We start from the raw sequence: 21,921 nt of genomic DNA, 5'->3' as shown, positions 1-21,921 counted from the left end.
CCTTCCAGAGGCCCGGGTGAGCAAATTGCAATCTCAGATTCGCCTGCTGTTGGCGTCCCGGGGTCCTCGGGCGCGAGATTTCCTCCAAGTCCTGGGGTCAATGGCGGCGTCCCTGGACGTGGTGAGGTGGGCGCGGGCCCACATGCGTCCTCTTCAGTATGCTCTGCTCCGGAGGTGGTCTCCCCGGAGGCAAGATTTGGATGTTCCGGTTCCCCTGCGAGGCTTGGCGCGCTGCAGTCTGCGCTGGTGGCTCCGGACCCCTCACCTGGTTCAGGGGGTGGGTCTGGATCTCCCGCAGTGGACGGTGCTCCTTACGGATGCGAGTCTCCTCGGTTGGAGGGCTCAGTTTATGGGCCACTCAGCTCGGGGCACCTGGTCCGCGGAGGAGGCCTCCTGGTCGATCAACGTGTTGGAGACCAGAGCGGTCAGGCTGGCGCTGTTAGCTTTCCACTCCCTTTTGCTGGGCAAGTCGGTCAGAGTCCGGTCGGACAATGCCACGGCGGTGGCTTATGTCAATCGTCAGGGGGGCACCAAGAGCACTCCTGTGGCGCAGGAGGCGGCTCGGCTCATGGTTTGGGCGGAGTCCCATCTTCTGGACCTCTCGGCTTCTCATATAGCCGGGGTAGAAAATGTTCAGGCAGACTTCCTCAGTCGTCACTTCCTGGATCCAGGAGAGTGGTTTCTTCTCGCCGGAGCGTTTCGGTTGATAGTGCAAGCTTGGGGGCAGCCCCTGATGGACCTGATGGCCACGAGTGGCAACGCCAAAGTGCCCCGCTTCTTCAGTCGGCGCAGGGACAGTCTGGCCGAGGGTCTGGATGCTCTGGTCCAGCCGTGGCCAATGGAGGGGCTCCTGTATGTGTTCCCTCCTTGGCCGCTGGTGGGCAGAGTACTTCTTCGCATTGTTCGCCATCCGGAGCTGGTGGTTCTGGTGGCTCCGGATTGGCCTCGGCGTCCGTGGTATGCGGATTTGGTGAGGCATCTGGTGGCGGATCCTCTTCCTCTGCCTCTCTTGGACGACCTTCTGACGCAGGGTCCCATTCCCATGTTCGACCCGTCTCCCTTCTGTCTTACGGCGTGGCTCTTGAAAGGGGTCGCCTGAGCAGGAAGGGTTATTCAGGCAAGGTAATTTCTACACTCTTGGGGTCCCGTAGGCTTTCTACCTCTCGGGCTTATGTGCGGGTTTGGCGTCTCTTTGAGGGATGGTGCCGGGCGCGGGGAGTGGTCTCTTTTCGCGCTTCCCTGCCTCACATTCTAGAATTCTTGCAGAATGGCCTGGATAGAGGCCTGGCTTGGTCTTCTCTCCGGGTACATCTTGCGGCCCTGTCGGCTTTTCGAGGGTTGGTGTCAGGTCAGCGTTTGTCGGCCCTTCCTGATGTGATTCGGTTTTTGCGGGTGGCCAAGTTGCTTCGGCCTCCCATTCGGCCCTCGGTTCCCTCTTGGGATCTCAATCTGGTTCTCTCGGTTCTGGTGCGTCCGCCTTTTGAGCCTTTGGATGGCTGTTCTTTGAAGGACCTTACTTTGAAGGCGGTCTTTTTGGTGGCCATTACATCTGCTAGGCGTGTTTCTGAGCTGCAGGCGTTTTCTTGTAGGGCTCCCTTCTTGGAGTTTTCTAGGGAGCGGGTCGTCTTGCGGCCTGTTCCTTCCTTTCTGCCGAAAGTAGTGTCTTCTTTTCATGTCAATCAATCGGTGGTCCTCCCGGTCTTGGGAAATCGGGAGGGCTCGTCTGAGCAACGGCAGCTGCGCAAGTTGGATGTCGGTCGGGTTCTCCGCTCTTATGTGCAGCGGACTCGGGAATTCCGGAAATCCGATCATCTCTTTGTCCTTCTGGCGGGTCCTCGTCGGGGGGCTGGCGCTTCTAAGGCTATTATTGCGCGCTGGATCAAGGAGGCGATTGCTTCCGCATATCTTCTGAAACAGAAGCCTGTTCCGGAGTTTCTCAAGGCTCATTCCACACGGGATCAGGCGGCTTCTTGGGCTGAGTCGTCGCTCGTGCCTCCAGTGGATATTTGTAAGGCTGCGGTTTGGTCCTCCTTGCATTCCTTTGTTCGACATTATCGGGTAGATGTTCAGGCGCGTCGGGACGCGGTGTTCGGTGAGCGTGTTCTGGTATTGGCCCTTCGGGGGTCCCGCCCGTAAGAGGGACTGCTTTGGTACGTCCCACTCGTAAAGTTAACCTCTACTGGTCTGGAGAGTGCTAAAGAAGGAGAAATTAGGTTCTTACCTGCTAATTTACTTTCTTTTAGCTTCTCCAGACCAGTAGAGGTCCCCACCCTATCTGTTGTTGTTGTTGGGGCTGTTGCGCGGGCAGTTTTTGGTTTTTGCTGCGGGTTCTAGTATTTTTCTAGGGCCGGGGAGAATTGAAGAACAGCGGCTGTGGCTTAGCTGGCGAGCTGTGGGGACATTCTTCCTTCGGGAATTTCTCCTCTGCATTTTCCAACAGCATTTTGGGTATGTTATTTGTTACTCCTTTCGGAGTATTGTTTTTTCCAGTTCTTGGTTCTGCTTGGCTATTCGGCAGACTGAGGGAAATAGAGAGGAGGGGCTAGGATATACTGTCCCAAAGTTTTGTTTTCAGTCTCCACCTGCTGGTCATGATCAGATATATACCCACTCGTAAAGTTAACCTCTACTGGTCTGGAGAAGCTAAAAGAAAGTAAATTAGCAGGTAAGAACCTAATTTCTCCATATGCGACATTTTACACTACATATAAAGTTTTTATCTCAGAGAGAAGCTAACTAGCAGGACAGGACAATGGAGGAGATTCTTATAGGAGTGAATGAACATTCCACGGGATAATGACCCTGTACTGAGGCACAAAAGTGTTGCTAAATTTTATTTTATTTTTTCTCGTAATGCCTGTACTTTATGTGGTGGTGCTTTCCATTTATTTCCTGCTGTTGCTGACTTTCTCTGTGGTACCCTGTGTCTTAAGTTGAAAGTGAAAAGTTTTATATGCTAAAAAATACTATTTCAGATTCTTTCTGTATCATCAAGTATATTGGGAGAAGTTGGCTCTAACAAAATGGACATCTGGTAAAATGATGTATATTGATAAAGAAGCTCACACCTGTTTAGATGCATGTGTGCTATTTTAAGAGGAAGTCCCACATCACACAAATTGGTCATGACAAAGGAGAAAAATCGTTTTCACTGGAATCTTCAGAAATAAGTTTAATACTTCACTTGGTATAAATACTGTGGAGTATCAAACTTAACTTTAAATTCCTACACTGCACAATGGAAATACTATCCTGGAACTTGCTGCCAAAGAACGATGCTATGCAAATGTTAGAAATGCTATGTAAATTCTCTGTTAAGCAAAATCAAAAAACACAAATAACCTTAGATCAGTTAAACATTTATCCCGTTTAGGACCTCAGCAATGCAGTGCAGACTGTGAGAAAGGTTTCAATCACAGACTTAGTTGCACCAGAGTCTTCATCAATCTAGTTATATATATATATATATTTATTTATTTTCCATTTAGTATAAATGGTTTGTTCAGAAATCTTTAAGATAAGTTAATCTTTTAATAAAGCATAGCAGGGGTTCTTCACCAACATAGGCTATGTTTCGCCCAGGGGGCTTTATCAAGGTATTTCCCCTGACAAGAAAAGAGAGATATATCATAATAAATACACTCGATCAATTTTACCTAATTTCTCAACACACTCATAGGGACAGGAACTTAAAGCCCATATAAGTAATTCTGGTATACTTTAAAATATTCAGACATATCTTATCCCATACCTTTGTTATACCGGTTCCATGAGTACCGCCGTTGTCAGTTTATTCATCAGCAAACATGGCCGCGGTGTTTTTATCAGAAAAGTCTAAACGTAATGACCTCATACATACATACCCTATCAGGATTGGGACCCAGCCCGGGGCCATTTAAATTAATGTCATCCATTCTACTTCCGTATTAAGCCCGTTAGGTTTGACTGTATTTAAAGTAAAAATTAATCTTTGCTCTTTAAAGTCTTTCTTTCTGTCTCTCTCTTTCCTCAGCTGTCCACCACCACCCCTTGCCTGCTCCCCCTGTCCAGCAGTAGCCCTTCTACCTTCCTTTTACCGCTCACCATGTCCAGCAGCAGCCCTTCTCCCTTTGTTTTACCTCCCCCTGTCCAGCAGCATCTCTTCCCTGCTCCCTCTGTCCAGCAGCAGCCCTTCTCCCTTCCTTCTACCTCACCACTGTCTAGCAGCAGCCCTTTCCCCTTCATTTTATCTCCTTCCTGTCCAGCAGCACCTCTTCCCTGCTCCCTAATACCTGCTCCCAAACCCCCGTTCTTACCCTCCCTCCATCCCTGCTTCCTGTTTTTTTCTGGCCACAAACTGGTTCCGCCGCTGTTGCTCTTCATTCGCTCTCCACTTCGGTAGCATGTTCCCTCTGACGCAATCCCGTAAGTCAGAGGAGGGGCGGTATCACATCAAAGGGAACATGCTACCAAGGTGGAGAGTGGCCTGCGAGGTTCGCTACAGCCGGCCGGCGATCCTCAGCAGGCTGCTTTGAAGATGAGGGCAGACGCGAATGAAGAGCAGCAGCGGTGGCAGCGGTTTTTGCAAGACTTTTGAGTGAGGGCGGGAGGGGGGAGTCGCCGGCGTGTTCTCCACCTCCTTGCGTCCGTGGTCGCCATTTGAAACTCCGTATGCGCAGTAGGTTCTACTAGCACGGATCTACAGATCACAGACGCAGGGATCACGAAGTTTGAAGTGCGCATGCGCGCTTAGGGTTTTATTATAGTAGATAAGTAAGTTTCTATGTATCGCCAATGCCATTTGTAAGCTGCCTAGAACTCTTGACTGCAAGGATTTAGCGGGATATAAATCTGCATATAATTGTTATTATATAATGCATGAGAATACTTGGTTTGAACTATGTAAGATATAGATGATGAGGGGCTTAGTAGCTGTAAAGTGCAATTAAAAAAAAAAGATTGGAAGCATGTGGCTTAGCATATGTAACATAGTTTAATTGGCTTCTCTAGGACTTGTTAGTTGTACAACATGTAGATTAAAGAAATTTATCATTGACAGAAAATATGCCAGCTACTCGGAAAAGAATGAAGCACAGTTCTTTGCTATTTTATCTTGGAATCTAGATTAATATTAATTTCAGAGACTATGCAAGCCGTGAAACTTTTCTAATTGATACAACTCATTTTTCTAGCAGTTCATGGCAGTAATGCACTTCATGTAACTGTAATAACAGTATTATCCCAGGACAAGCAGGCAGCATATTCTTGACTGATGGGTGACGGCACCGACGGAGCCCCGGTACGGACAATTTTAGAGTGATTGCACTCTAAGAACTTGGAAAGTTCTGGTAGGCCGCACCGCGCACGCGCGAGTGCCTTCCCGCCCGACAGAGGCGCGCGGTCCCCAGTTTCTTAGTTTCCGCGGAGCTAAGAAGACGCGTTTTTCAACGGCTGTTGAAATTTTTTCTACTTGCCTTCCCGCTCGCGTAAACCTTTTTGGCTCTATTGCCTTTTTTCTTTACATTCATTTTTGTAAAAAAAAAAAAAAAAAACTTTTACTTTTTTCTTCATTTTTTGGTTTTTCCCCGGCGGGGCCTTCTGCCACCATCGAGGCCTCGGCCTTCGATTTGGCTGAAGCCGTTTTTACTTTCATGCCCCCTCAGCCAGGGTTTAAAAAGTGCCAGCGGTGTGCTCGGCCTATATCTCTCACGGACCCACACAACTGGTGCCTACAGTGTTTGGGTCCTGAGCATCAGGCTTCCACCTGCACCCGCTGTGCTACCTTAAAAAAACGTACTCTAAAAAATCGCCAGATACAACAGCGATTACTGTTCGGTGCCGAGATGTCCGACCCCGTTCCATCGACACCGGCTTCGGCACCTGTTCAGTCGGCACCTTCCTCTTCGACACCGCACCGGCGTCCCAGCATTCAGGTAAGCCGACTAAGAAGCCTTCCCTGCTAGAGCGTCCTCCGGTCTCGAGTGCAGCGAGCCCAATCCTGCCGACTGTGAGGCGGAAGCGCTCCGCCCCTATTGAGGTGAGTCCCTCGACATCGGGCTCCTCATCTCCGGGACGTCGAGCGGCACCGCAGGTACCGCAAAAGAAAAAGGCGGTACCGGTGCCATCCCTGGATGATCGCATTGCGGCCATCCTCCAAGTGCAGCTCAAGGAGCAATTACAACATCTCCTTCCAGCTATCTTGGCACCGAACCTTCCGGTGCCGGTCCGCACTGAGCCGCCGGTACCGATAGTGGAACAGCCTGTGCTGTCTGCATCCACTGTTTCGGTACCGCTTCACTCGACCTCACGGTATCGATGCCAGTCCTCGCACCGGAGCCGAGAGCTCAACATCAGTCGGTACAGACTTCGGCACCGGTGCCACCGATTACATCCCCTGGTTCCATATCGATGAGGTCGGGTAAGTCGGTGCGCAAAACCCGACACTTAGAACCATCTACCCCAGAGTCTCGGGACCGTACTTCCCATGTCAGGGATCCTGATCTGTGGGAAGATTCAGAGGAACCCTTTCTCTCTGAGGGTGAATGTTCCTCAGATGAGGATGATTCTGCTGTACCTGACCCATCCTCTAGGCATGACACTACATCTTTCTCGTCTTTTTTGAAAGACATGTGTGACTCTCTGTCTATTCCTTTGGAGGCTGAGTCCAAAAAGTCTAAAGCCTTTTTAGATGCCCTTGACTTTGACCAACCTCCAAAGGAATTTTTGAAGCTCCCTCTTCACGACATCTTGAGGGAGACTTTCTACAAGAATCTAGAGACTCCCTTAACGATCCCAGGTGCTCCACGTAAATTAGATTCTTTATACAAAGTAATTCCATTCCTGGATTCGACAAGCCTCAGCTTCCACACGAGTCTCTACTTGTGGAATCTACCCTTAAAAAATCCTCAGGAGCTAGTGTATATGCTTCTGTACCTCCTGGCAGAGAGGGTAAAGCCATGGATAAATTTGGTAAGAGGCTCTTCCAAAATGCAATGTTGGCTAACAGAGCTGGTAATTATGCTTTTCATTTTTCTTTCTATCTTAAACATCTCCTTACCACCATGGCTTCATTTGAGAAGTACCTTCCTCAACGTAAACAACAATCTTTTCACCATTGCTTGTCTCTGTTTCAACTTCGTAAGTTCATGGTTAGGTCCATTTACGACACCTTCGAACTTACCTCCAGAGCGACAGCAATGTCTGTGGCAATGCGTGGCCTGGCTTCGGGTATCCGAACTTGATGTTAACCATCAAGATCGGTTAGCCAATGCCCCGTGCCTAGGGGATGAGCTCTTTGGGGAATCCATGGACTCCACCACTCAAAAGCTCTCTGCCCATGAGACACGCTGGGATACCCTGCTTAAAAATAAAAAAAGCCTCCTCCAACAAGACCTTTCAGGCAGCAATCGGCCTATCAACGCCGCTTCACAGCTCGCCCATTACCAGCAGCTTCTCAGCAACCCAGGCGTCAACGGCAACAGCAACATCAGCCTCCCAGACAACAACAACAGCAGCAACCTGTGAAGCCACCTCCACAGCAGAAGACACAGCCCTTTTGACTTAATTCTCCAAAGTATAGCCAGTACTCCTATATCTGCTCTCCTGCCGCAACCTATAGGAGGTCGTCTTTCTCTGTTCCTCAGCCGGTGGGAAGTTATTACTTCGGACCAATGGGTCCTCAACATCATCCGCCACGGCTACTCTCTCAACTTTCAGACTCTTCCGCCCCAAAACCTGCCAAAAGAGTCTGCTTTGAACAGTCCTCAATCTGCCCTCCTTATTCAAGAAGTTCAATCCCTCCTCCTTCTGAACGCTATAGAGGAAGTTCCTCTAGATCAACAGGGGCAGGGATTCTACTCCCGTTATTTTCTAGTCCCCAAAAAAACGGGAGATCTCAGACCAATCCTGGATCTTCGCGATCTCAACAAATGTTTGGTAAAGGAAAAATTCAAGATGCTTTCTCTAGCCATTCTTTATCCTCTTCTCAATCAAGACGACTGGCTGTGCTCCCTCGATCTCAAAGAGGCATACACTCACATACCGATCAATATAACCTCCAGACGGTATCTCCGCTTCATGATCAATCATTGTCATTACCAATACAAGGTGCTGCCCTTCGGTCTTGCTTCCTCTCCAAGGGTGTTCACCAAATGTCTCATTGTGGTGGCTGCATTTCTACGCTCTCACCACCTTCAGGTATTTCCTTACCTGGACGACTGGTTAATCAAGGCCACTTCCGCTCAAGCAGTACTCCTGGCCACCAACCAAACCATCCTGTTTCTGCAAATACTGGGGTTCGAGATCAATCTACCCAAGTCTCATCTCATCCCCACCCAGAGACTTCAATTCATTGGAGCGATACTGGACACACTCCTCATGAGAGCATTCCTGCCATCCAACCGTCTTCAGACTCTTCAGTCTCTATGTCAGCAGGTGCTTCCACAACGTTCCATCTCTGCCAAGCAAATGATGATACTCTTGGGTCACATCCCCGGGATGTTCCCTCTAAGCTGAGCAGGTGTCCTCCAGCTGCATTGCTACCACTAGGGGGTGGAATATTTTCAGTCGCTAAGGACAGGTATGTTCCCTGGAGTCCTGCAGAACTTGCCTGTCCCTCACAATTGAAAAATGTGACAGTAAAACAGCACCCTCTATTGGTGAGACTGTGGGTGGAGGACTCCTGCTCAGCTTAGAGGGAACAGTGGTCACTCACATGGCATCCACAGTCCATGTCATACCCCTCGCACGTCTTCACCTGCGCACTCCTCAATGGACCCTTGCTACTCAGTGGTCCCAAGCGACGGATCCTTGCTCACGACACATATCTGTGACATCATCTCTTCGTCAGTCTCTACAATGGTGGTTGGTATCCTCAAATCTATCCAGAGGTCTTCTGTTCCATCTACCTCCTCATCAACTAGTCATCACCACCGACGCCTCTCCTTATGCATGGGGAGCTCATTTGAACGAGTTCCAAACTCAAGGCCTTTGGACAGCCCAGGAAAAGAAGCATCACATCAATTTCCTGGAACTCAGAGCGATGTTTTATGCCCTCAAGGCTTTCCAACATCTTCTCTTCCCTCAAGTTCTTCTACTGTGCACAGACAATCAAGTTGCGATGTACTACATCAACAAGCAGGGTGGAACGGGCTCTCGCCTCTTGTGCCAGGAAGCCCAGAAGATCTGGACTTGGGCCATAAGTCACCATCTATTCCTGAAAGCTATTTACATTCAGGGAGAAAAGAATTTCCTTAGCGGACAAGCTCAGCAGAATTCTCCAGCCTCATGAGTGGACAATCGATCCTTTCACTCTACAATCCATCTTCGCTCAATGGGGCACTCCTCAGATAGACCTCTTTGCAGCTTCTCACAATCACCAGCTGCCCCTATTCTGCTCCAGGCTCTACTCTCCTCACCGTCTGGCAGCGGATGCGTTTCTCCTCGACTGGTCAGATCTGTTCCTGTATGCTTTTCCTCCTCTGCCTCTCATGTTGAGAACCTTGTTCAAGCTCAAGAGGGAACGAGCCACCATGATACTGATTGCTCCGAGGTGGCCCAGGCAGCATTGGTTCTCCCTTCTACTTCAACTCAGTTCCAGGGAACCTTTTCTTCTTCCTCTGTATCCTTCTCTGCTTACACAGCATCAGGAGACCCTTCTACATCCCAACCTCCAGTCTCTGCACCTGACAGCTTGGTATCTCTCGAGCTGACTTCTCATGATACACTTTTGTCTCAGCCTGTTCGTTCAATTCTGGATGCCTCCAGGAAACCGGCCACTTTGCAAAGTTATCATCAAAGCACGATTTTCTTCCTGGTGTCTTCTCCATCATCATAATCCCACTTCTCTTGCAGTGGAGACCTTGTTGGATTATCTTCTTTCTTTGTCCGACTCTGGCCTCAAGTCCACTTCAATCAGAGTCCACCTCAGTGCTATTGCGGCTTTTCATGAGCCAGTCCATGGAAAACTCCTCTCAGCTCATCCCCTAGTATCCAGGTTCATGCGAGGTCTTTTCAATGTGAAACCACCTCTTAAAGCCCCTCCTGTTATCTGGGATCTCAATGTGGTTCTTTCCGCCTTAATGAAGCCTCCTTTTGAACCTTTGGCTACCTCTCCTTTCAAATTTCTCACTTGGAAGGTACTTTTCCTTATTGCCCTTACCTCTGCCAGGAGGGTCAGTGAGCTACATGCACTAGTTGCAGACCCACCTTTTACGGTCTTTCATCATGACAAGGTGGTTCTGCGTACACATCCAAAGTTTCTTCCTAAGGTTGTCTCTGAATTCCATCTCAACCAATCCATTGTTCTGCCTGTCTTTTTTCCGAAACCTCATTCTCATTCTGGGGAACAGGCTCTTCATACTTTGGATTGTAAGAGAGCTCTAGCTTACTATCTAGAGCGTACTAAACCCCACAGATCAGTTCCCCAACTCTTTCTGTCCTTTGATCCGAATAACTTGGGACGTCCTGTTTCTAAACGTACGTTGTCTAATTGGCTGGCAGCGTGCATTTCCTTCTGTTATGCTCAGACCGGACTGACACTGGAAGGTTCTGTCACGGCCCATAGAGTCCGAGCGATGGCAGCATCTGTAGCTTTCCTCCGTTCCACTCCTATTGAGGAAATCTGCAAGGCTGCTACTTGGTCCTCAGTTCATACTTTTACATCTCATTATTGTCTGGACGCATTCTCCAGACGGGATGGACACTTCGGCCAATCTGTTTTGCAAAATTTGTTTTCCTAATGGCCAACCTTCCCTCCATCCCTCTTTTTGTTAGCTTGGAGGTCACCCATCAGTCAAGAATATGCTGCCTGCTTGTCCTGGGATAAAGCACAGTTACTTACCGTAACAGGTGTTATCCAGGGACAGCAGGCAGATATTCTTGCGTCCCACCCTTCTCCCCGGGTTGGCTTCTTAGCTGGCTTATCCTAACTGGGGACCGCGCGCCTCTGTCGGGCGGGAAGGCACTCGCGCGTGCGCGGTGCGGCCTACCAGAACTTTCCAAGTTCTTAGAGTGCAATCACTCTAAAATTGTCCGTACCGGGGCTCCATCGGTGCCGTCACCCATCAGTCAAGAATATCTGCCTGCTGTCCCTGGATAACACCTGTTACGGTAAGTAACTGTGCTATCTGGAAGTTTCTGTGAAATGTATCTTTGTTCTGATTTTAGCTTATTGGTAAAATAAAATGAATTTCAAACTTGAGAGAAATGAATCTCTGCTCATCACCCTATACTGCTTTCTGAAACGTAAAGGAGAAAACTAACACCAAAGACTAAATCTTTTCTTGATATTTAGAGTTTAATATTGTTAGCTGAGAATATAAAAATTAGTCTCAAAACACTAGAGCTGCCTGTGAAGACTTATCCCTTTGTCTTTCTTTAAGGCTTGTATTTCAGAAGTTATGGTCCTACATAGCTATGGTATGCTGCTGCCTTGTGGAATTGATCGGTTCCATGGAACAGAGTATGTGTGCTGTCCCCAGACTAAAATCAAAGATGAAGTTCTCTCCAAGGAGGAAGAAGATGAGAATGAAGATGATGAGAATGAAGATGACTATGACAGTATTAAAAGGTAAGAAAGTTGACTTGTTGCTAACTTTTGCACTATTTATGGCTTTAGTTTTATTAGTTCTGTTTGGAGATCATAGAATTGCTTGTTACAGGTTTTCGAGTCTTGCTGAGTCTTGTCAGGTGGAAATGTTGTTTTAGCCATCATTCCGTGGCTTTCTTCAGGGTATGCTGTAAGATCTGCAGTTTGTTTTTATATAGTGGGTCCTCAAACCCAATTGGAGCTTGAGGTGAATGAGGCAGGGAAGTCCTTTAGTCACCAATTTGAATTTTGGTGGGAAAGTCAGTTGGGTTTTTTTTCCCATAGAATGGGAAAGTCTTGGTGAGTTTAAAGATGTTCTCTCCATGAAGCTGGATTATATGTTCTCAGGGTTTCCAGCTGCAGAAACCCTTAGAGACTCTTCAATTCTATGGAAAAAGAGACCAACTGACTGGGGGCAAGAGAAAGACGCAGGACCGTGGGAGAAGGGAAGGGAGAGACACATTGTACCGCACAGGTTGTGGGGTGGAAGAAATGCTGTACAGCATATGCACTGCCCCCTGGGAGTGCGGCTGAGCCCCCAAGGCCCCTCGTGACTATGCAACTGATTGGGCATAGTCGCGTGAGCGGACTGCTGGGCACAATGGACCTTAGGTCTGACCCAGTGGAGGCATTGCTTATGTTCTTATGTAACTCTGTGACACTGGTCAACTCTACCTCTTTGTAAATCTATATTGCCAACCTCCTTTGTAATTCCACCATTAACCTCTTTTGCCAAGTTATGTTGTAGCTCACTGACTTGGTCAGTTTTACCTCTTTTGCTTTTGTAAACTGCATAGAACTGAAAGGCTTATGCAATATATAAATAAAAAGTTTGTATGTTATGTAGAGGAGCAGGTTTATCCTAGGATATAGGAATAGATTGCAGATGAAAGAGAGGAAGGTGTCCCAACTATAAGCCTATAAAGTATTTTAGGTTAAAATTTTAAATTTCACCCTATAGTCAGTAGGGAACCAATAATATCATAGGAACAAGGGGGGGGGGGGGTAACGTGACTATTGCAGGCTTCCGGGTCTTGCTGCATCTTGTCAGGTAACATAGAAGATGACGGCAGAAAAGGGCTACAGCCCATCAAGTCTGCCCACTCTGCTTACCCACCCCCTGTCTATGCCCTAATGATCCAATTTCCTTATCTTGACCCTCGTAGGGATCCCACATGGGTATCCCATTTATTCTTAAAGTCTGGCACGCTGTCTGCCTCAATCACCTGCACTGGAAGCTTGTTCCAATGATCAACCACTCTCTCTGTGAAGAAATACTTTCTGGTGTCGCCATGAAATTTTCCGTCCCTGAGTTTGAGTGGGTGCCCTCTTGTGGCCGAGGGTTCCTTGAGAAAGAAAATATCATCTTCCACTTCGACACGTCCCGTGAGGTACTTAAATGTTTCGATCATGTCTCCCCTCTCCCTACGTTCCTCAAGAGTGTAGAGCTGCAATTTGTTCAGTCTCTCTTCGTACGAGAGACCCTTGAGCCCCGAGATCATCCTGGTGGCCGTCCGCTGAACCGATTCAATTCTGCGCACATCTTTACTGTAATGTGGCCTCCAGAATTGCACACAGTACTCCAGTTGAGGTCTCACCATGGCCCTGTACAACGGCATTATGACTTCAGGCTTTCGGCTGATGAAACTTCTATTGATACAACCCAATATCTGCCTTGCCTTAGATGAAGCCTTCTCCACTTGATTGGCAGTTTTCATGTCTGCACTGATGATTACTCCTAAATCTCGTTCTGCTGAAGTCCTAGTTAAAGTTTTTCCGTTCAAGAAGTACGTCCTGCATGTATTTCCGCTTCCGAGGTGCATGACCTTACATTTCTTAGCATTGAAGCCTAGCTGCCAGGTTGAGGACCAACTTTCCAATGTAAGCAGGTCCTGCGCCATATAATTCTGTAAACTGCATTCACTTACTATATTACATAGTTTGGCGTCATCGGCGAATAGTGTTATTTTACCTTGAAGCCCTTGAGTCAGATCCCCTATGAATATGTTGAAAAGGAGTGGACCCAGGACCGAGCCCTGCGGCACTCCACTGGTCACCTCCGATGTTTTAGAGAGGGTACCATTAACCGCCACCCTCTGAAGTCTGCCACTCAGCCAATCATTGACCCATGCAGTTAGTGTCTCTCCTAACCCCATCTATTCCATCTTGCTTAGCAGCCTGCGGTGTGGGACACTGTCAAAAGCTTTACTGAAGTCCAGGTACACGACGTCCAAAAACTCTCCCAAGTCCAACTTTCTTGTTACCCAGTCAAAGAAGCTGATGAGATTGGATTGGCAGGACCTACCCTTGGTGAATCCATGCTGACTGGGATCCCGAAGATTCCCTTCATTCAAGATCAACCATCATGCTGTGGTTTTCTTCAGGGTATGCTTTGAGGTCTGCAGTTTCTTTTATAGTAGGTCCTCAAACCTAATTGGTTGGGGCTTGAGGTGAATGAAACAAAAATTCAAATTGGGTGACCAACTATAGAACAAATGATAGCATATGGAACATTTCTCATAAGAAGGGCTAAAGGCTTGGAAAAGATAGCTATAAGGAATATGATTGAGGTCTACAAAATCCTGAGTGGTGTAGAATGGGTACAGGTGAATCCATTTTTACTCGTTCAAAAAGTAGACAGACTAGGATACACTCAGTTACATGGAAATACTTTTAAAACGAGGAGGAGATTTTTTTTTCACTCAAGAAATAGTTATACTTTGACAGGGAGTGAAACTGGGTGTCAAAATGGAAGATGACATTTAATGTGAGCAAGTGCAAGTGATGTATGTGGGAAAGAAGAACCTGAACTTAAGCTACATGATGTTGAGTTCCAAGTTAGGAGTCACTGCCCAGGAAAAGGATCTAGGTGTCATCTTTGAAGATATGTTGAAACCCTTGGCTCAATGTGTGGCAATGGCTAAGAAACCAAATAGAATGTTAGGAGTTATCAGGAAAGGAATGGAAAACAAAGATGAAAATGTTATAATACCCTTGTATCATTCTATGGTACAGCCGCACCTCAAATACTGTGTGCAATTCTGGTCGCTGTATCTCAAAAGACATAGTGAAATTAGAAAAGGTATAGAGAAAGGCAACGAAAATGATAAAGAACAACTTCCTTATGAGGAAAGGCTAAATTGGCTAGGGCTCTTTAGCTTACAGAAGACTGCTCAGGGGCGATATGATAGAAGGCTATAAAATACTGAATGGAGTGGAAACAGTGTGTGGCGCAGTGGTGGCAGCAGTGTGTGGCGCAGTGGTTAAAGCTACAGCCTCAGCACCCTGGGGTTGTGGGTTCAAACCCCGCGCTGCTCCTTGTGACCCTGGGCAAGTCACTTAATCCTCCATAGCCCCAGGTACGTTAGATAGATTGTGAGCCCACCGGGACAGATAGGGAAATTGCTTGAGTTCCTGATTGTTAAACCGCTTAGATAACCTTGATAGAGGGTATATAAAAATCTAATAAACTTGAAACTTTCCAAAAATACTAGGTCTAGGGAGCATGCAATGAAGATACTAAGTAGTAGATTTAAAATAAACTGCAGAAGATATTTCTTCACACAACATATAATTAAACCCTGAAATTTGTTGTCAGAGAATGTGGTGAAATCAGCTTAGCGGGGTTTAAAAAAGGTTTTGCTAATTTCCTAAAAGAGAAGTCTATAGGCCATTATTGAAATGTCTTGGGGAAATGCACTGTTTATGCCTAGTATAAGAAGCATAAAATCTGTTTTAATATTTGGAATCTAGCTAGATACTCGAGTCCTGGGTTAGCCACTGTTGGAATCAGGATACTGGGTTTGATGGACCTTCGGTCTTTTCTACTATGGCAATTTTTATGTTCTTAACACTATAATATTTGTGCATGTCTCTCCAATCTAGACATAAACATTTATGCTAGCTCTATGGCTGGTATAACTGCTCGTTTGTATGTGTTTTTACATATGAGCAGTTATGACAGCCATAGAGCTGTTGTAAATCCTTGCACTTTGAGTAGATTGGAGACGCGTGCATAAAATGCGTAATTTTTTCCTTGATAGAGTTGAGCCTAAATAGGAAAGTCACCTAAGTATAGACATCAACTTATACAATACCCTCATTGTTTTTCTGTAAAAATGTTTGTATGCATTTATGCAAGCAGTCTTAAGCTGACAGATGTTCATAAGACTTTTTCTCTTCCTACTAGAGCATCTTTCTTAGGCTTAACTGAAATTGTAAATTGTTTTGAATTTATTTTGATTTTTTTTTTTCTAATTGGCTCTTAAGCGAGTTTCCTACGAAAGCAGATGTAGAAGATTTTACCACAGCTGCTGAAGATGAGGTGGAGGAAGAGGAGGAAGTTGTGGAAGACCGTGATTACTATTATGACAGCTATAAGGAAGAGGATTACAATGAAGAGATCCCAACAGAAGCCAATGGTGGAATGCTATCTGAGAAAGAAATCCTCAGTGATGTGAAAGGTACTTTGAATTTATAAAATTCCTGGGTCCCACAGTATCTGGGTAGTGGCCTATTTACTTAATCTTTTATTGATCCAGCCAACCTAGTACTTTGGGTCAGTTGAGTTGTGGTTGATTAGTTCAGTAGCCCTGTTAACAGAAATTGCTGAAATAAACTCTTTGTTTATGCCAAGGGGTCTGTAATGTATCAATCTGAAAAATTTACTTTTTGAAAACATTAATTTCCTAATTTGGTCTAAAAATACATTAATGGAGCATTGTGTGAAAGATAAAAATGTGTGTTTCTTCAGAGCATGAAGTGAGGGCCTTTTTGGCAACATGATCAAGCATTGTGGTCATCAAGTGCTTAAAAATGCTTCATTCATGTTATCTGTACATCTTCCTCATGCCCCCAAAGAGATGTGGCTCATCTAGACAAACATAACTTGTCTAGGCAGGTGAACTCGCCATACTCAAGTGATTCCCAAACATATCCTGGGAGAACCCCAGCTACAGTGGTGTAGTAAGGGATATGGGGGGGCGTTCTGCCCTGGACCCAGTCTCTTCCTAAATGCACGGCACCTCTCCTCCTCCCCCTCCCCTCCTCCTGTCCTTGCCATGCGCACGCCCCTTAACCTTCCCCCATACTTTTTTTTTTTAAACTTCCCTGGCACAAGGTTGCTATCTGCATCAGCACTCTCTTGACATCACTTCTGGGACCCGCGCCTAGGAAGTGACATCAAAGGGCGAGCCGACACTGACATGGGCATGCTGCTCATGCCGGAGAAGTTAAAAAGATACAAGGAAAGGGAAGGGCCACCACTGCGCCACTGCCCAGCCAGTCAGGTTTTCAGGATTCCACAATGAATATGCATTAGAGAATGGCACGGGGCCAAATTTGTCCCTGTCCCCACAGGAAATCAATTTTCCCGTCCCCGTGAATTGTGTCACTGTCCCTGCCCCATTCCTGTAAGCTCTGCCTTAACCGCACAAGCCTCAAACACTTATGATTTTGAAGTATTTGAGGTTTGTGCAGACGAGGATGGAGCTTGCAGGAATGGGGACGGGACAGGAAAAAGAGTTTCCCCGAGGACAGGGAAAATTTGTCCCCATGTCATTCTCTTATATGCGTGAGAGATTTGCAAATCTCAAGAATATTCATAGTGGATATCTTGAAAACCTGACTGGCTGGGGTACTCGAAGGAAACAGATGAGCAAGAAGTTTTCTAGTCCCAGAAGAATAAGCAGCAGACATATGGATGGTTAAATAAAAATCCTTTATTGTAGAAAATCACATAAGTTGTCACCCGACACGGTTGTATTTTGCCCAAGGAAGCTGCCTCAGTTGTTTTGTCCAATGGGGCTGCCTTGGGGTGGAGAAAGTACTAATAACTTAAGTTTTCATGTGTTAGTACGTTTTTTTTGCCCCTAAGGCAGCCCCATTGGGCGAAACACGGTCGTGTTGGGTAGCGACTTATGTGATTTTCTACAATGAAGGATTTTTATATTTAACAATCGATGCATCCACTTCTTCATCTTCCATTCTTCTGGGGTTCCCCTAGGACAGGTTTGCAAATTGCTACTCTAATCTGTTGTTCCTCAGTTCGTTGACTTCAAAGGAAAATAGGATTGTGCTTTTGGTTATTTTCAGGGGGGGGAGGGGGGAGGTGTCTAACTTTTATTCAGAGATCCATAGTAAAGATACAACATAATGCCACTTTGACATGTAACATACCATCCAATACACAACATATGACTGTTTATATGCTAAGGCAACTCTGCGGTATTACAATTATTCCCCCCCATCCCTCTAATTCTCTCCCTTAGGGAAATTGCTCAATAACCCCCTCCTGATCATACTTCAAGAAAACATACAGATTCAATGCTAACTATACATTTCAAGTCTTTTCAGATTGCTTCCTCCACTGTACATAAGGGTCCCAAACCTCATGAAAAGCTGGTAGAGTATTGCATCTTGGGTTGTGGTTGGTTTGGAAAGATGTTTTCCTGTTACTTTTTTGGTTTGTTTGATTCAGAGTATGTAAGGGAGATTAAACTGAACTGTCTTTAACTTGTTCTTGGGCGTTGGTGTCTAAATTTTTATAATTAGGGTAAATGTGTAGTTAACTGGTGTGTACTTTCTTTTTTAAATAAAGAGGAGAATAAAATACTTCTATTGGTTATATGTTTGTGTTTTTAGTGGTCATTCTTCTCTTTACTTGACCTGGAAATCGGCACATAACAGTACTAAGGGCTAGATGCACTAAAGTCGGCAATCATCGCTAAACCTGTTTTCACAGCTTTAACGATTATCGCTTTTACTGACCCTGTGCACAAAACAGCTCACTGCGTGTTTTTCCCCTCGATCGCCCATTTTCCAATCTAACCATGCAAATTAGCTAGAACCCCATGCAATGTAGCCAAGTGATTGATGCACTAACAACACTTGGCTATGCAAAAAACAAAACAGGTTTTAGCTATCGGGAAAAACTAATGGGTCTACCTGGTTTTTTATTTCTTTTTTGTTTCAATGGCAGATATTTTGCATATGTATATGCAAAATATCTTTCCCATTAAAAAAAAAAAAAAAAAAGGAAAAAAGTCCCCCAACACCGATGACTGCCCTCCCCAATGATCCCAAACGAACACGGCACAGGATTTCCCCCCCTCCCCGAGAGAAAATTGGCAGAAGGGATGCCCCCCTCTCTCCTGACATGCCTCACCCACCCTCCATGAGAGAGAATATCCACTCTCCTGCCAACAGGTGAAGGATGCACACTTCCTCTTGCCACTGGATGCTCCCTCGACTCCTACACCCACTCCCTGAACACCTTCCCACCCCCGGCCGTACCTGTGCTAGATTTTGGAAGCTGGAGGGAAGCACGTCCCTGCAGCTCCAAGCCCCACCCATGGAAAATGACGGGCCTTCTCCTCCCCAGTGCACCATGTGATGCATGAGGAGCCTGAGGCCCTGATGCACAAGGAGGAGCCTAAGGCCCTGATTGGCTCAGACCTAAGGCCCCTCCCCCTTGGGGAGCTAATCAAGGTCTTAGGCTGCTCCCTCTGTATCCCTTGTGATGCACCAGGGAGGGGCCTAAAGTCTGATGTCTGAGCAAATCAGGGCCTTAGGCCCCTCCCTGTGCATCACATGGGATACAGAAGGAGGAACCTAAGGCCCTCACCTTTTAGGGAGCCAATCAGGGCATTAGGCTCCTCCCCGTGCATCACATGATGCACTAGGGAGGGGAAGGCCCTGTAATTTTCCATGGGTGGGGCTTGGAGCTGGAGGGGCATACTTCCCTCCAGCTCCCAATGTCTAGTAAAGGTAGGGGGGATTGGGGTTGGGGGAGTATGTGGTGACAAGAGGGAGTGGGAATCCTCCCTCCTTTTTTTTCTGTGAGAAAGAGGAGAGGGTAAGGGATGGTTGGGGGGTGTTGTTGATGCGGGATCCAGGACTTGGTGGGGGCATGGCACGGGGGTATTCAGCCAGGCAGGAGGGAGTAGGCATTCCTCCTGCCATTTTCGCTGCCTAGGGGGGATCATTGGGGAGAGCCATCAGCGTGGGGGGGGGCTCTCTTTTCTTTTAATGGGGAAGATTGTGCGAGTGTAAACACATGCACAACATCTGTGCCATTAAAAAAAAGAATCCCTAAGAGCAGTGACAGGAAGATGCTTCCCCTGTCACTGCTGTAAGGGCTCTGCACATGTGTCAATCGTTCACTGAGCGCTAGATCTGTCTGTTTTGCATGCAAATCCATGCAAATAATTTGCATGCAAACTTGGTAGTGCATCGATCACTGTTCCAGAATCGGCCAACAGCAATCTAGTCTGTATTACTGACTGACTTTAGTGCATCGAGACCTAAGTAGATTATTCTTGAGAGGTGAAAATCGCCTAGTGTCTGTCAAGCAGCAAGCAGGTATTGCAACAGGAGGAGTATCTGCATGGATGTTAGTCGTACGCTGTGGTTCATTTAAAATGGTAAAAATGGTTAGGGGCTAGAATTGCTGTTTTTTTCATTGCCAGTAGTCCTTGTATCCTGCAGGCAGATCTCTTTTGCTAGTAGTGGTGTGCATTTATAGTTTATTTTGGGATAGAGAGGTGGACAGAACTGGATTACTACTAATTGGAAATTGGATCTTAAATCGGAGAATATTGGTCATAGTTCTGGATGATGTCCCTGTCATATGCAAGATTTCTATTTTCAGCCTTTTTAAGCATCACCCTCTCCACATATAATTTGCTGTAATTTATCTTAAATATGCTAATAAGTTGTATAATATATAGATAATTGGCAACAGTTAGTTTGAACCAAGAATATTATTCAGTAAAGGATGAGGCTTGATATCTATATACTCTAACTTCTAATCTCTTATTGTGATACAATGTTGAAAGGATTTGGAAATTAAGTTCTTCATAGAACTAATCATTTCTGTGGTTCTCTATGAAAAGTTATTTTGGTATTGCTGAAGTCAATCAAGTGTCAAAATAGCTTGAACAGCTGAAGGGCATAGCTTCCCTTGTGCCAGTTTTATCCTTGATGAGAATCCTTTTGCTACAGGAATGCTTAACAGCTTCATGGGAATATGGATGGAAATATATTTTAAAAACAAGCTCAGTATAGAAGCAAATTGTTTGGCAGCAAGTACAGTGAAGTGCCAGTGAGCTAACCAGTGTTGCTTAGTTGCCAAGTTACCAGATAGCTATACTGCATTGTGAATCCCTATAAAAGGAAATGGATTTTTTTTAAATCACATCAACAGAGAATTATCTTAAACCACTTCTAGATTAGAATATTGAGGGGTAATGTTGCCAAATACTGTGGATTAGTACATACTACAACAGGAACGAACCTCATTTTTTTGTCAGGGTATGGAATATTGAACTCTGTGGTACCACGAGTAATTTGTATGTTCCATCCAAAATGCTTAACCATATAGGGGTTTATTGAATATTAATATTTTCTGTAGGGGAGGTGGAAGAGGAAATTAATTACTTAGGATTAAGGTTTAGTGCTTGCTACTGCTGATATTTTAACCCGTCTCCACACAGCTGTCTGTTCCATGGAGGCCATGACAGGTCCTTGCCGGGCTGCGATGCCCCGTTGGTACTTCAACCTCAACAAGAAAAAGTGCATTCACTTTATATATGGAGGCTGCGGAGGCAACAGGAACAATTTTGAGTCAGAGGACTATTGTATGGCAGTATGTAAAAAAATGAGTAAGTTCTGCCCACGCCTGCTTCCTCTCTCCTCCACTAGCCTTTTCGCAGCAAGCCAGCACTGTCTTGTCCTATGCTTAAATGTCTCCTCTACAGTCCAAATGGCATTGTAGCTGTGTAGCTTACCATGTTCGGTGTTGTTTTCCTCAGCAGTTTTCCTCCTATGTCAATCTTTTTTTCTAGATCTGGGTGTTTTTATAGTGATACTCTAACTAAAATTGGCCTCTTCTCTGTATTCAGTTTTTAATTTGTCCTGTCCTTTCACTTGGTTTAATGGTTCAACTTAGTCACATCTTACAGAAGGGAAGAATTGTTTGTTACCTCAATCTTCTTTCCAGTATATAGGACCATGAATCTTGACCAGTGAGTTATTCACCTCTACCTGCAAGTTTTTCCAGAAGGAATCATCTACAGCTTTTCAGCTCCACCTCTTTGTGTGTGTGTGTGCAGTCCCCATCTCCTCAGTTAATACCAAATCAATTGATTACCCCTAAAAGAGGAGAAATAACAAGGGCACGGGGAACTTCCCGATCAAGTCAAGTCTTTTCTGCTCTGCAACAAAGACAATTTAACCCTGGACCCAAACAAGCCCACCCACAGTTGTTATAGACTCTCCCACGGACTTTGCCATAGTGAGTTATCACAGTACTTATTGTATTTGCTAGAAGTACTAGACAGTTGAAAAGCAATCAT

At 45.9% G+C, this 21,921-nt stretch overlaps 1 protein-coding gene across 5 annotated transcripts in view; it reads left to right on the top strand.

Annotated features, from left to right (window-relative positions):
• APLP2 (amyloid beta precursor like protein 2) overlaps nucleotides 1-21,921 on the top strand; it is a 341,040-nt gene that overhangs the window by 169,916 nt on the left and 149,203 nt on the right. For 3 of the 5 annotated variants that reach the window (XM_033919052.1, XM_033919051.1, XM_033919053.1), the window contains exons 5-7: nucleotides 11,361-11,548; nucleotides 15,836-16,029; nucleotides 21,061-21,228. In XM_033919052.1, coding sequence (XP_033774943.1) covers nucleotides 11,361-11,548; nucleotides 15,836-16,029; nucleotides 21,061-21,228 — 550 coding nt within the window. The remainder of the gene's footprint in view (nucleotides 1-11,360; nucleotides 11,549-15,835; nucleotides 16,030-21,060; nucleotides 21,229-21,921) is intronic. The other 2 variants (XM_033919055.1, XM_033919054.1) reach the window with 1 other exon arrangement.

Source organism: Geotrypetes seraphini, chromosome 13, assembly GCF_902459505.1.
Source record: "Geotrypetes seraphini chromosome 13, aGeoSer1.1, whole genome shotgun sequence".
NCBI classification, from domain to species: domain Eukaryota; kingdom Metazoa; phylum Chordata; class Amphibia; order Gymnophiona; family Dermophiidae; genus Geotrypetes; species Geotrypetes seraphini.
This window is presented reverse-complemented; position numbering and strand designations above follow the sequence as displayed.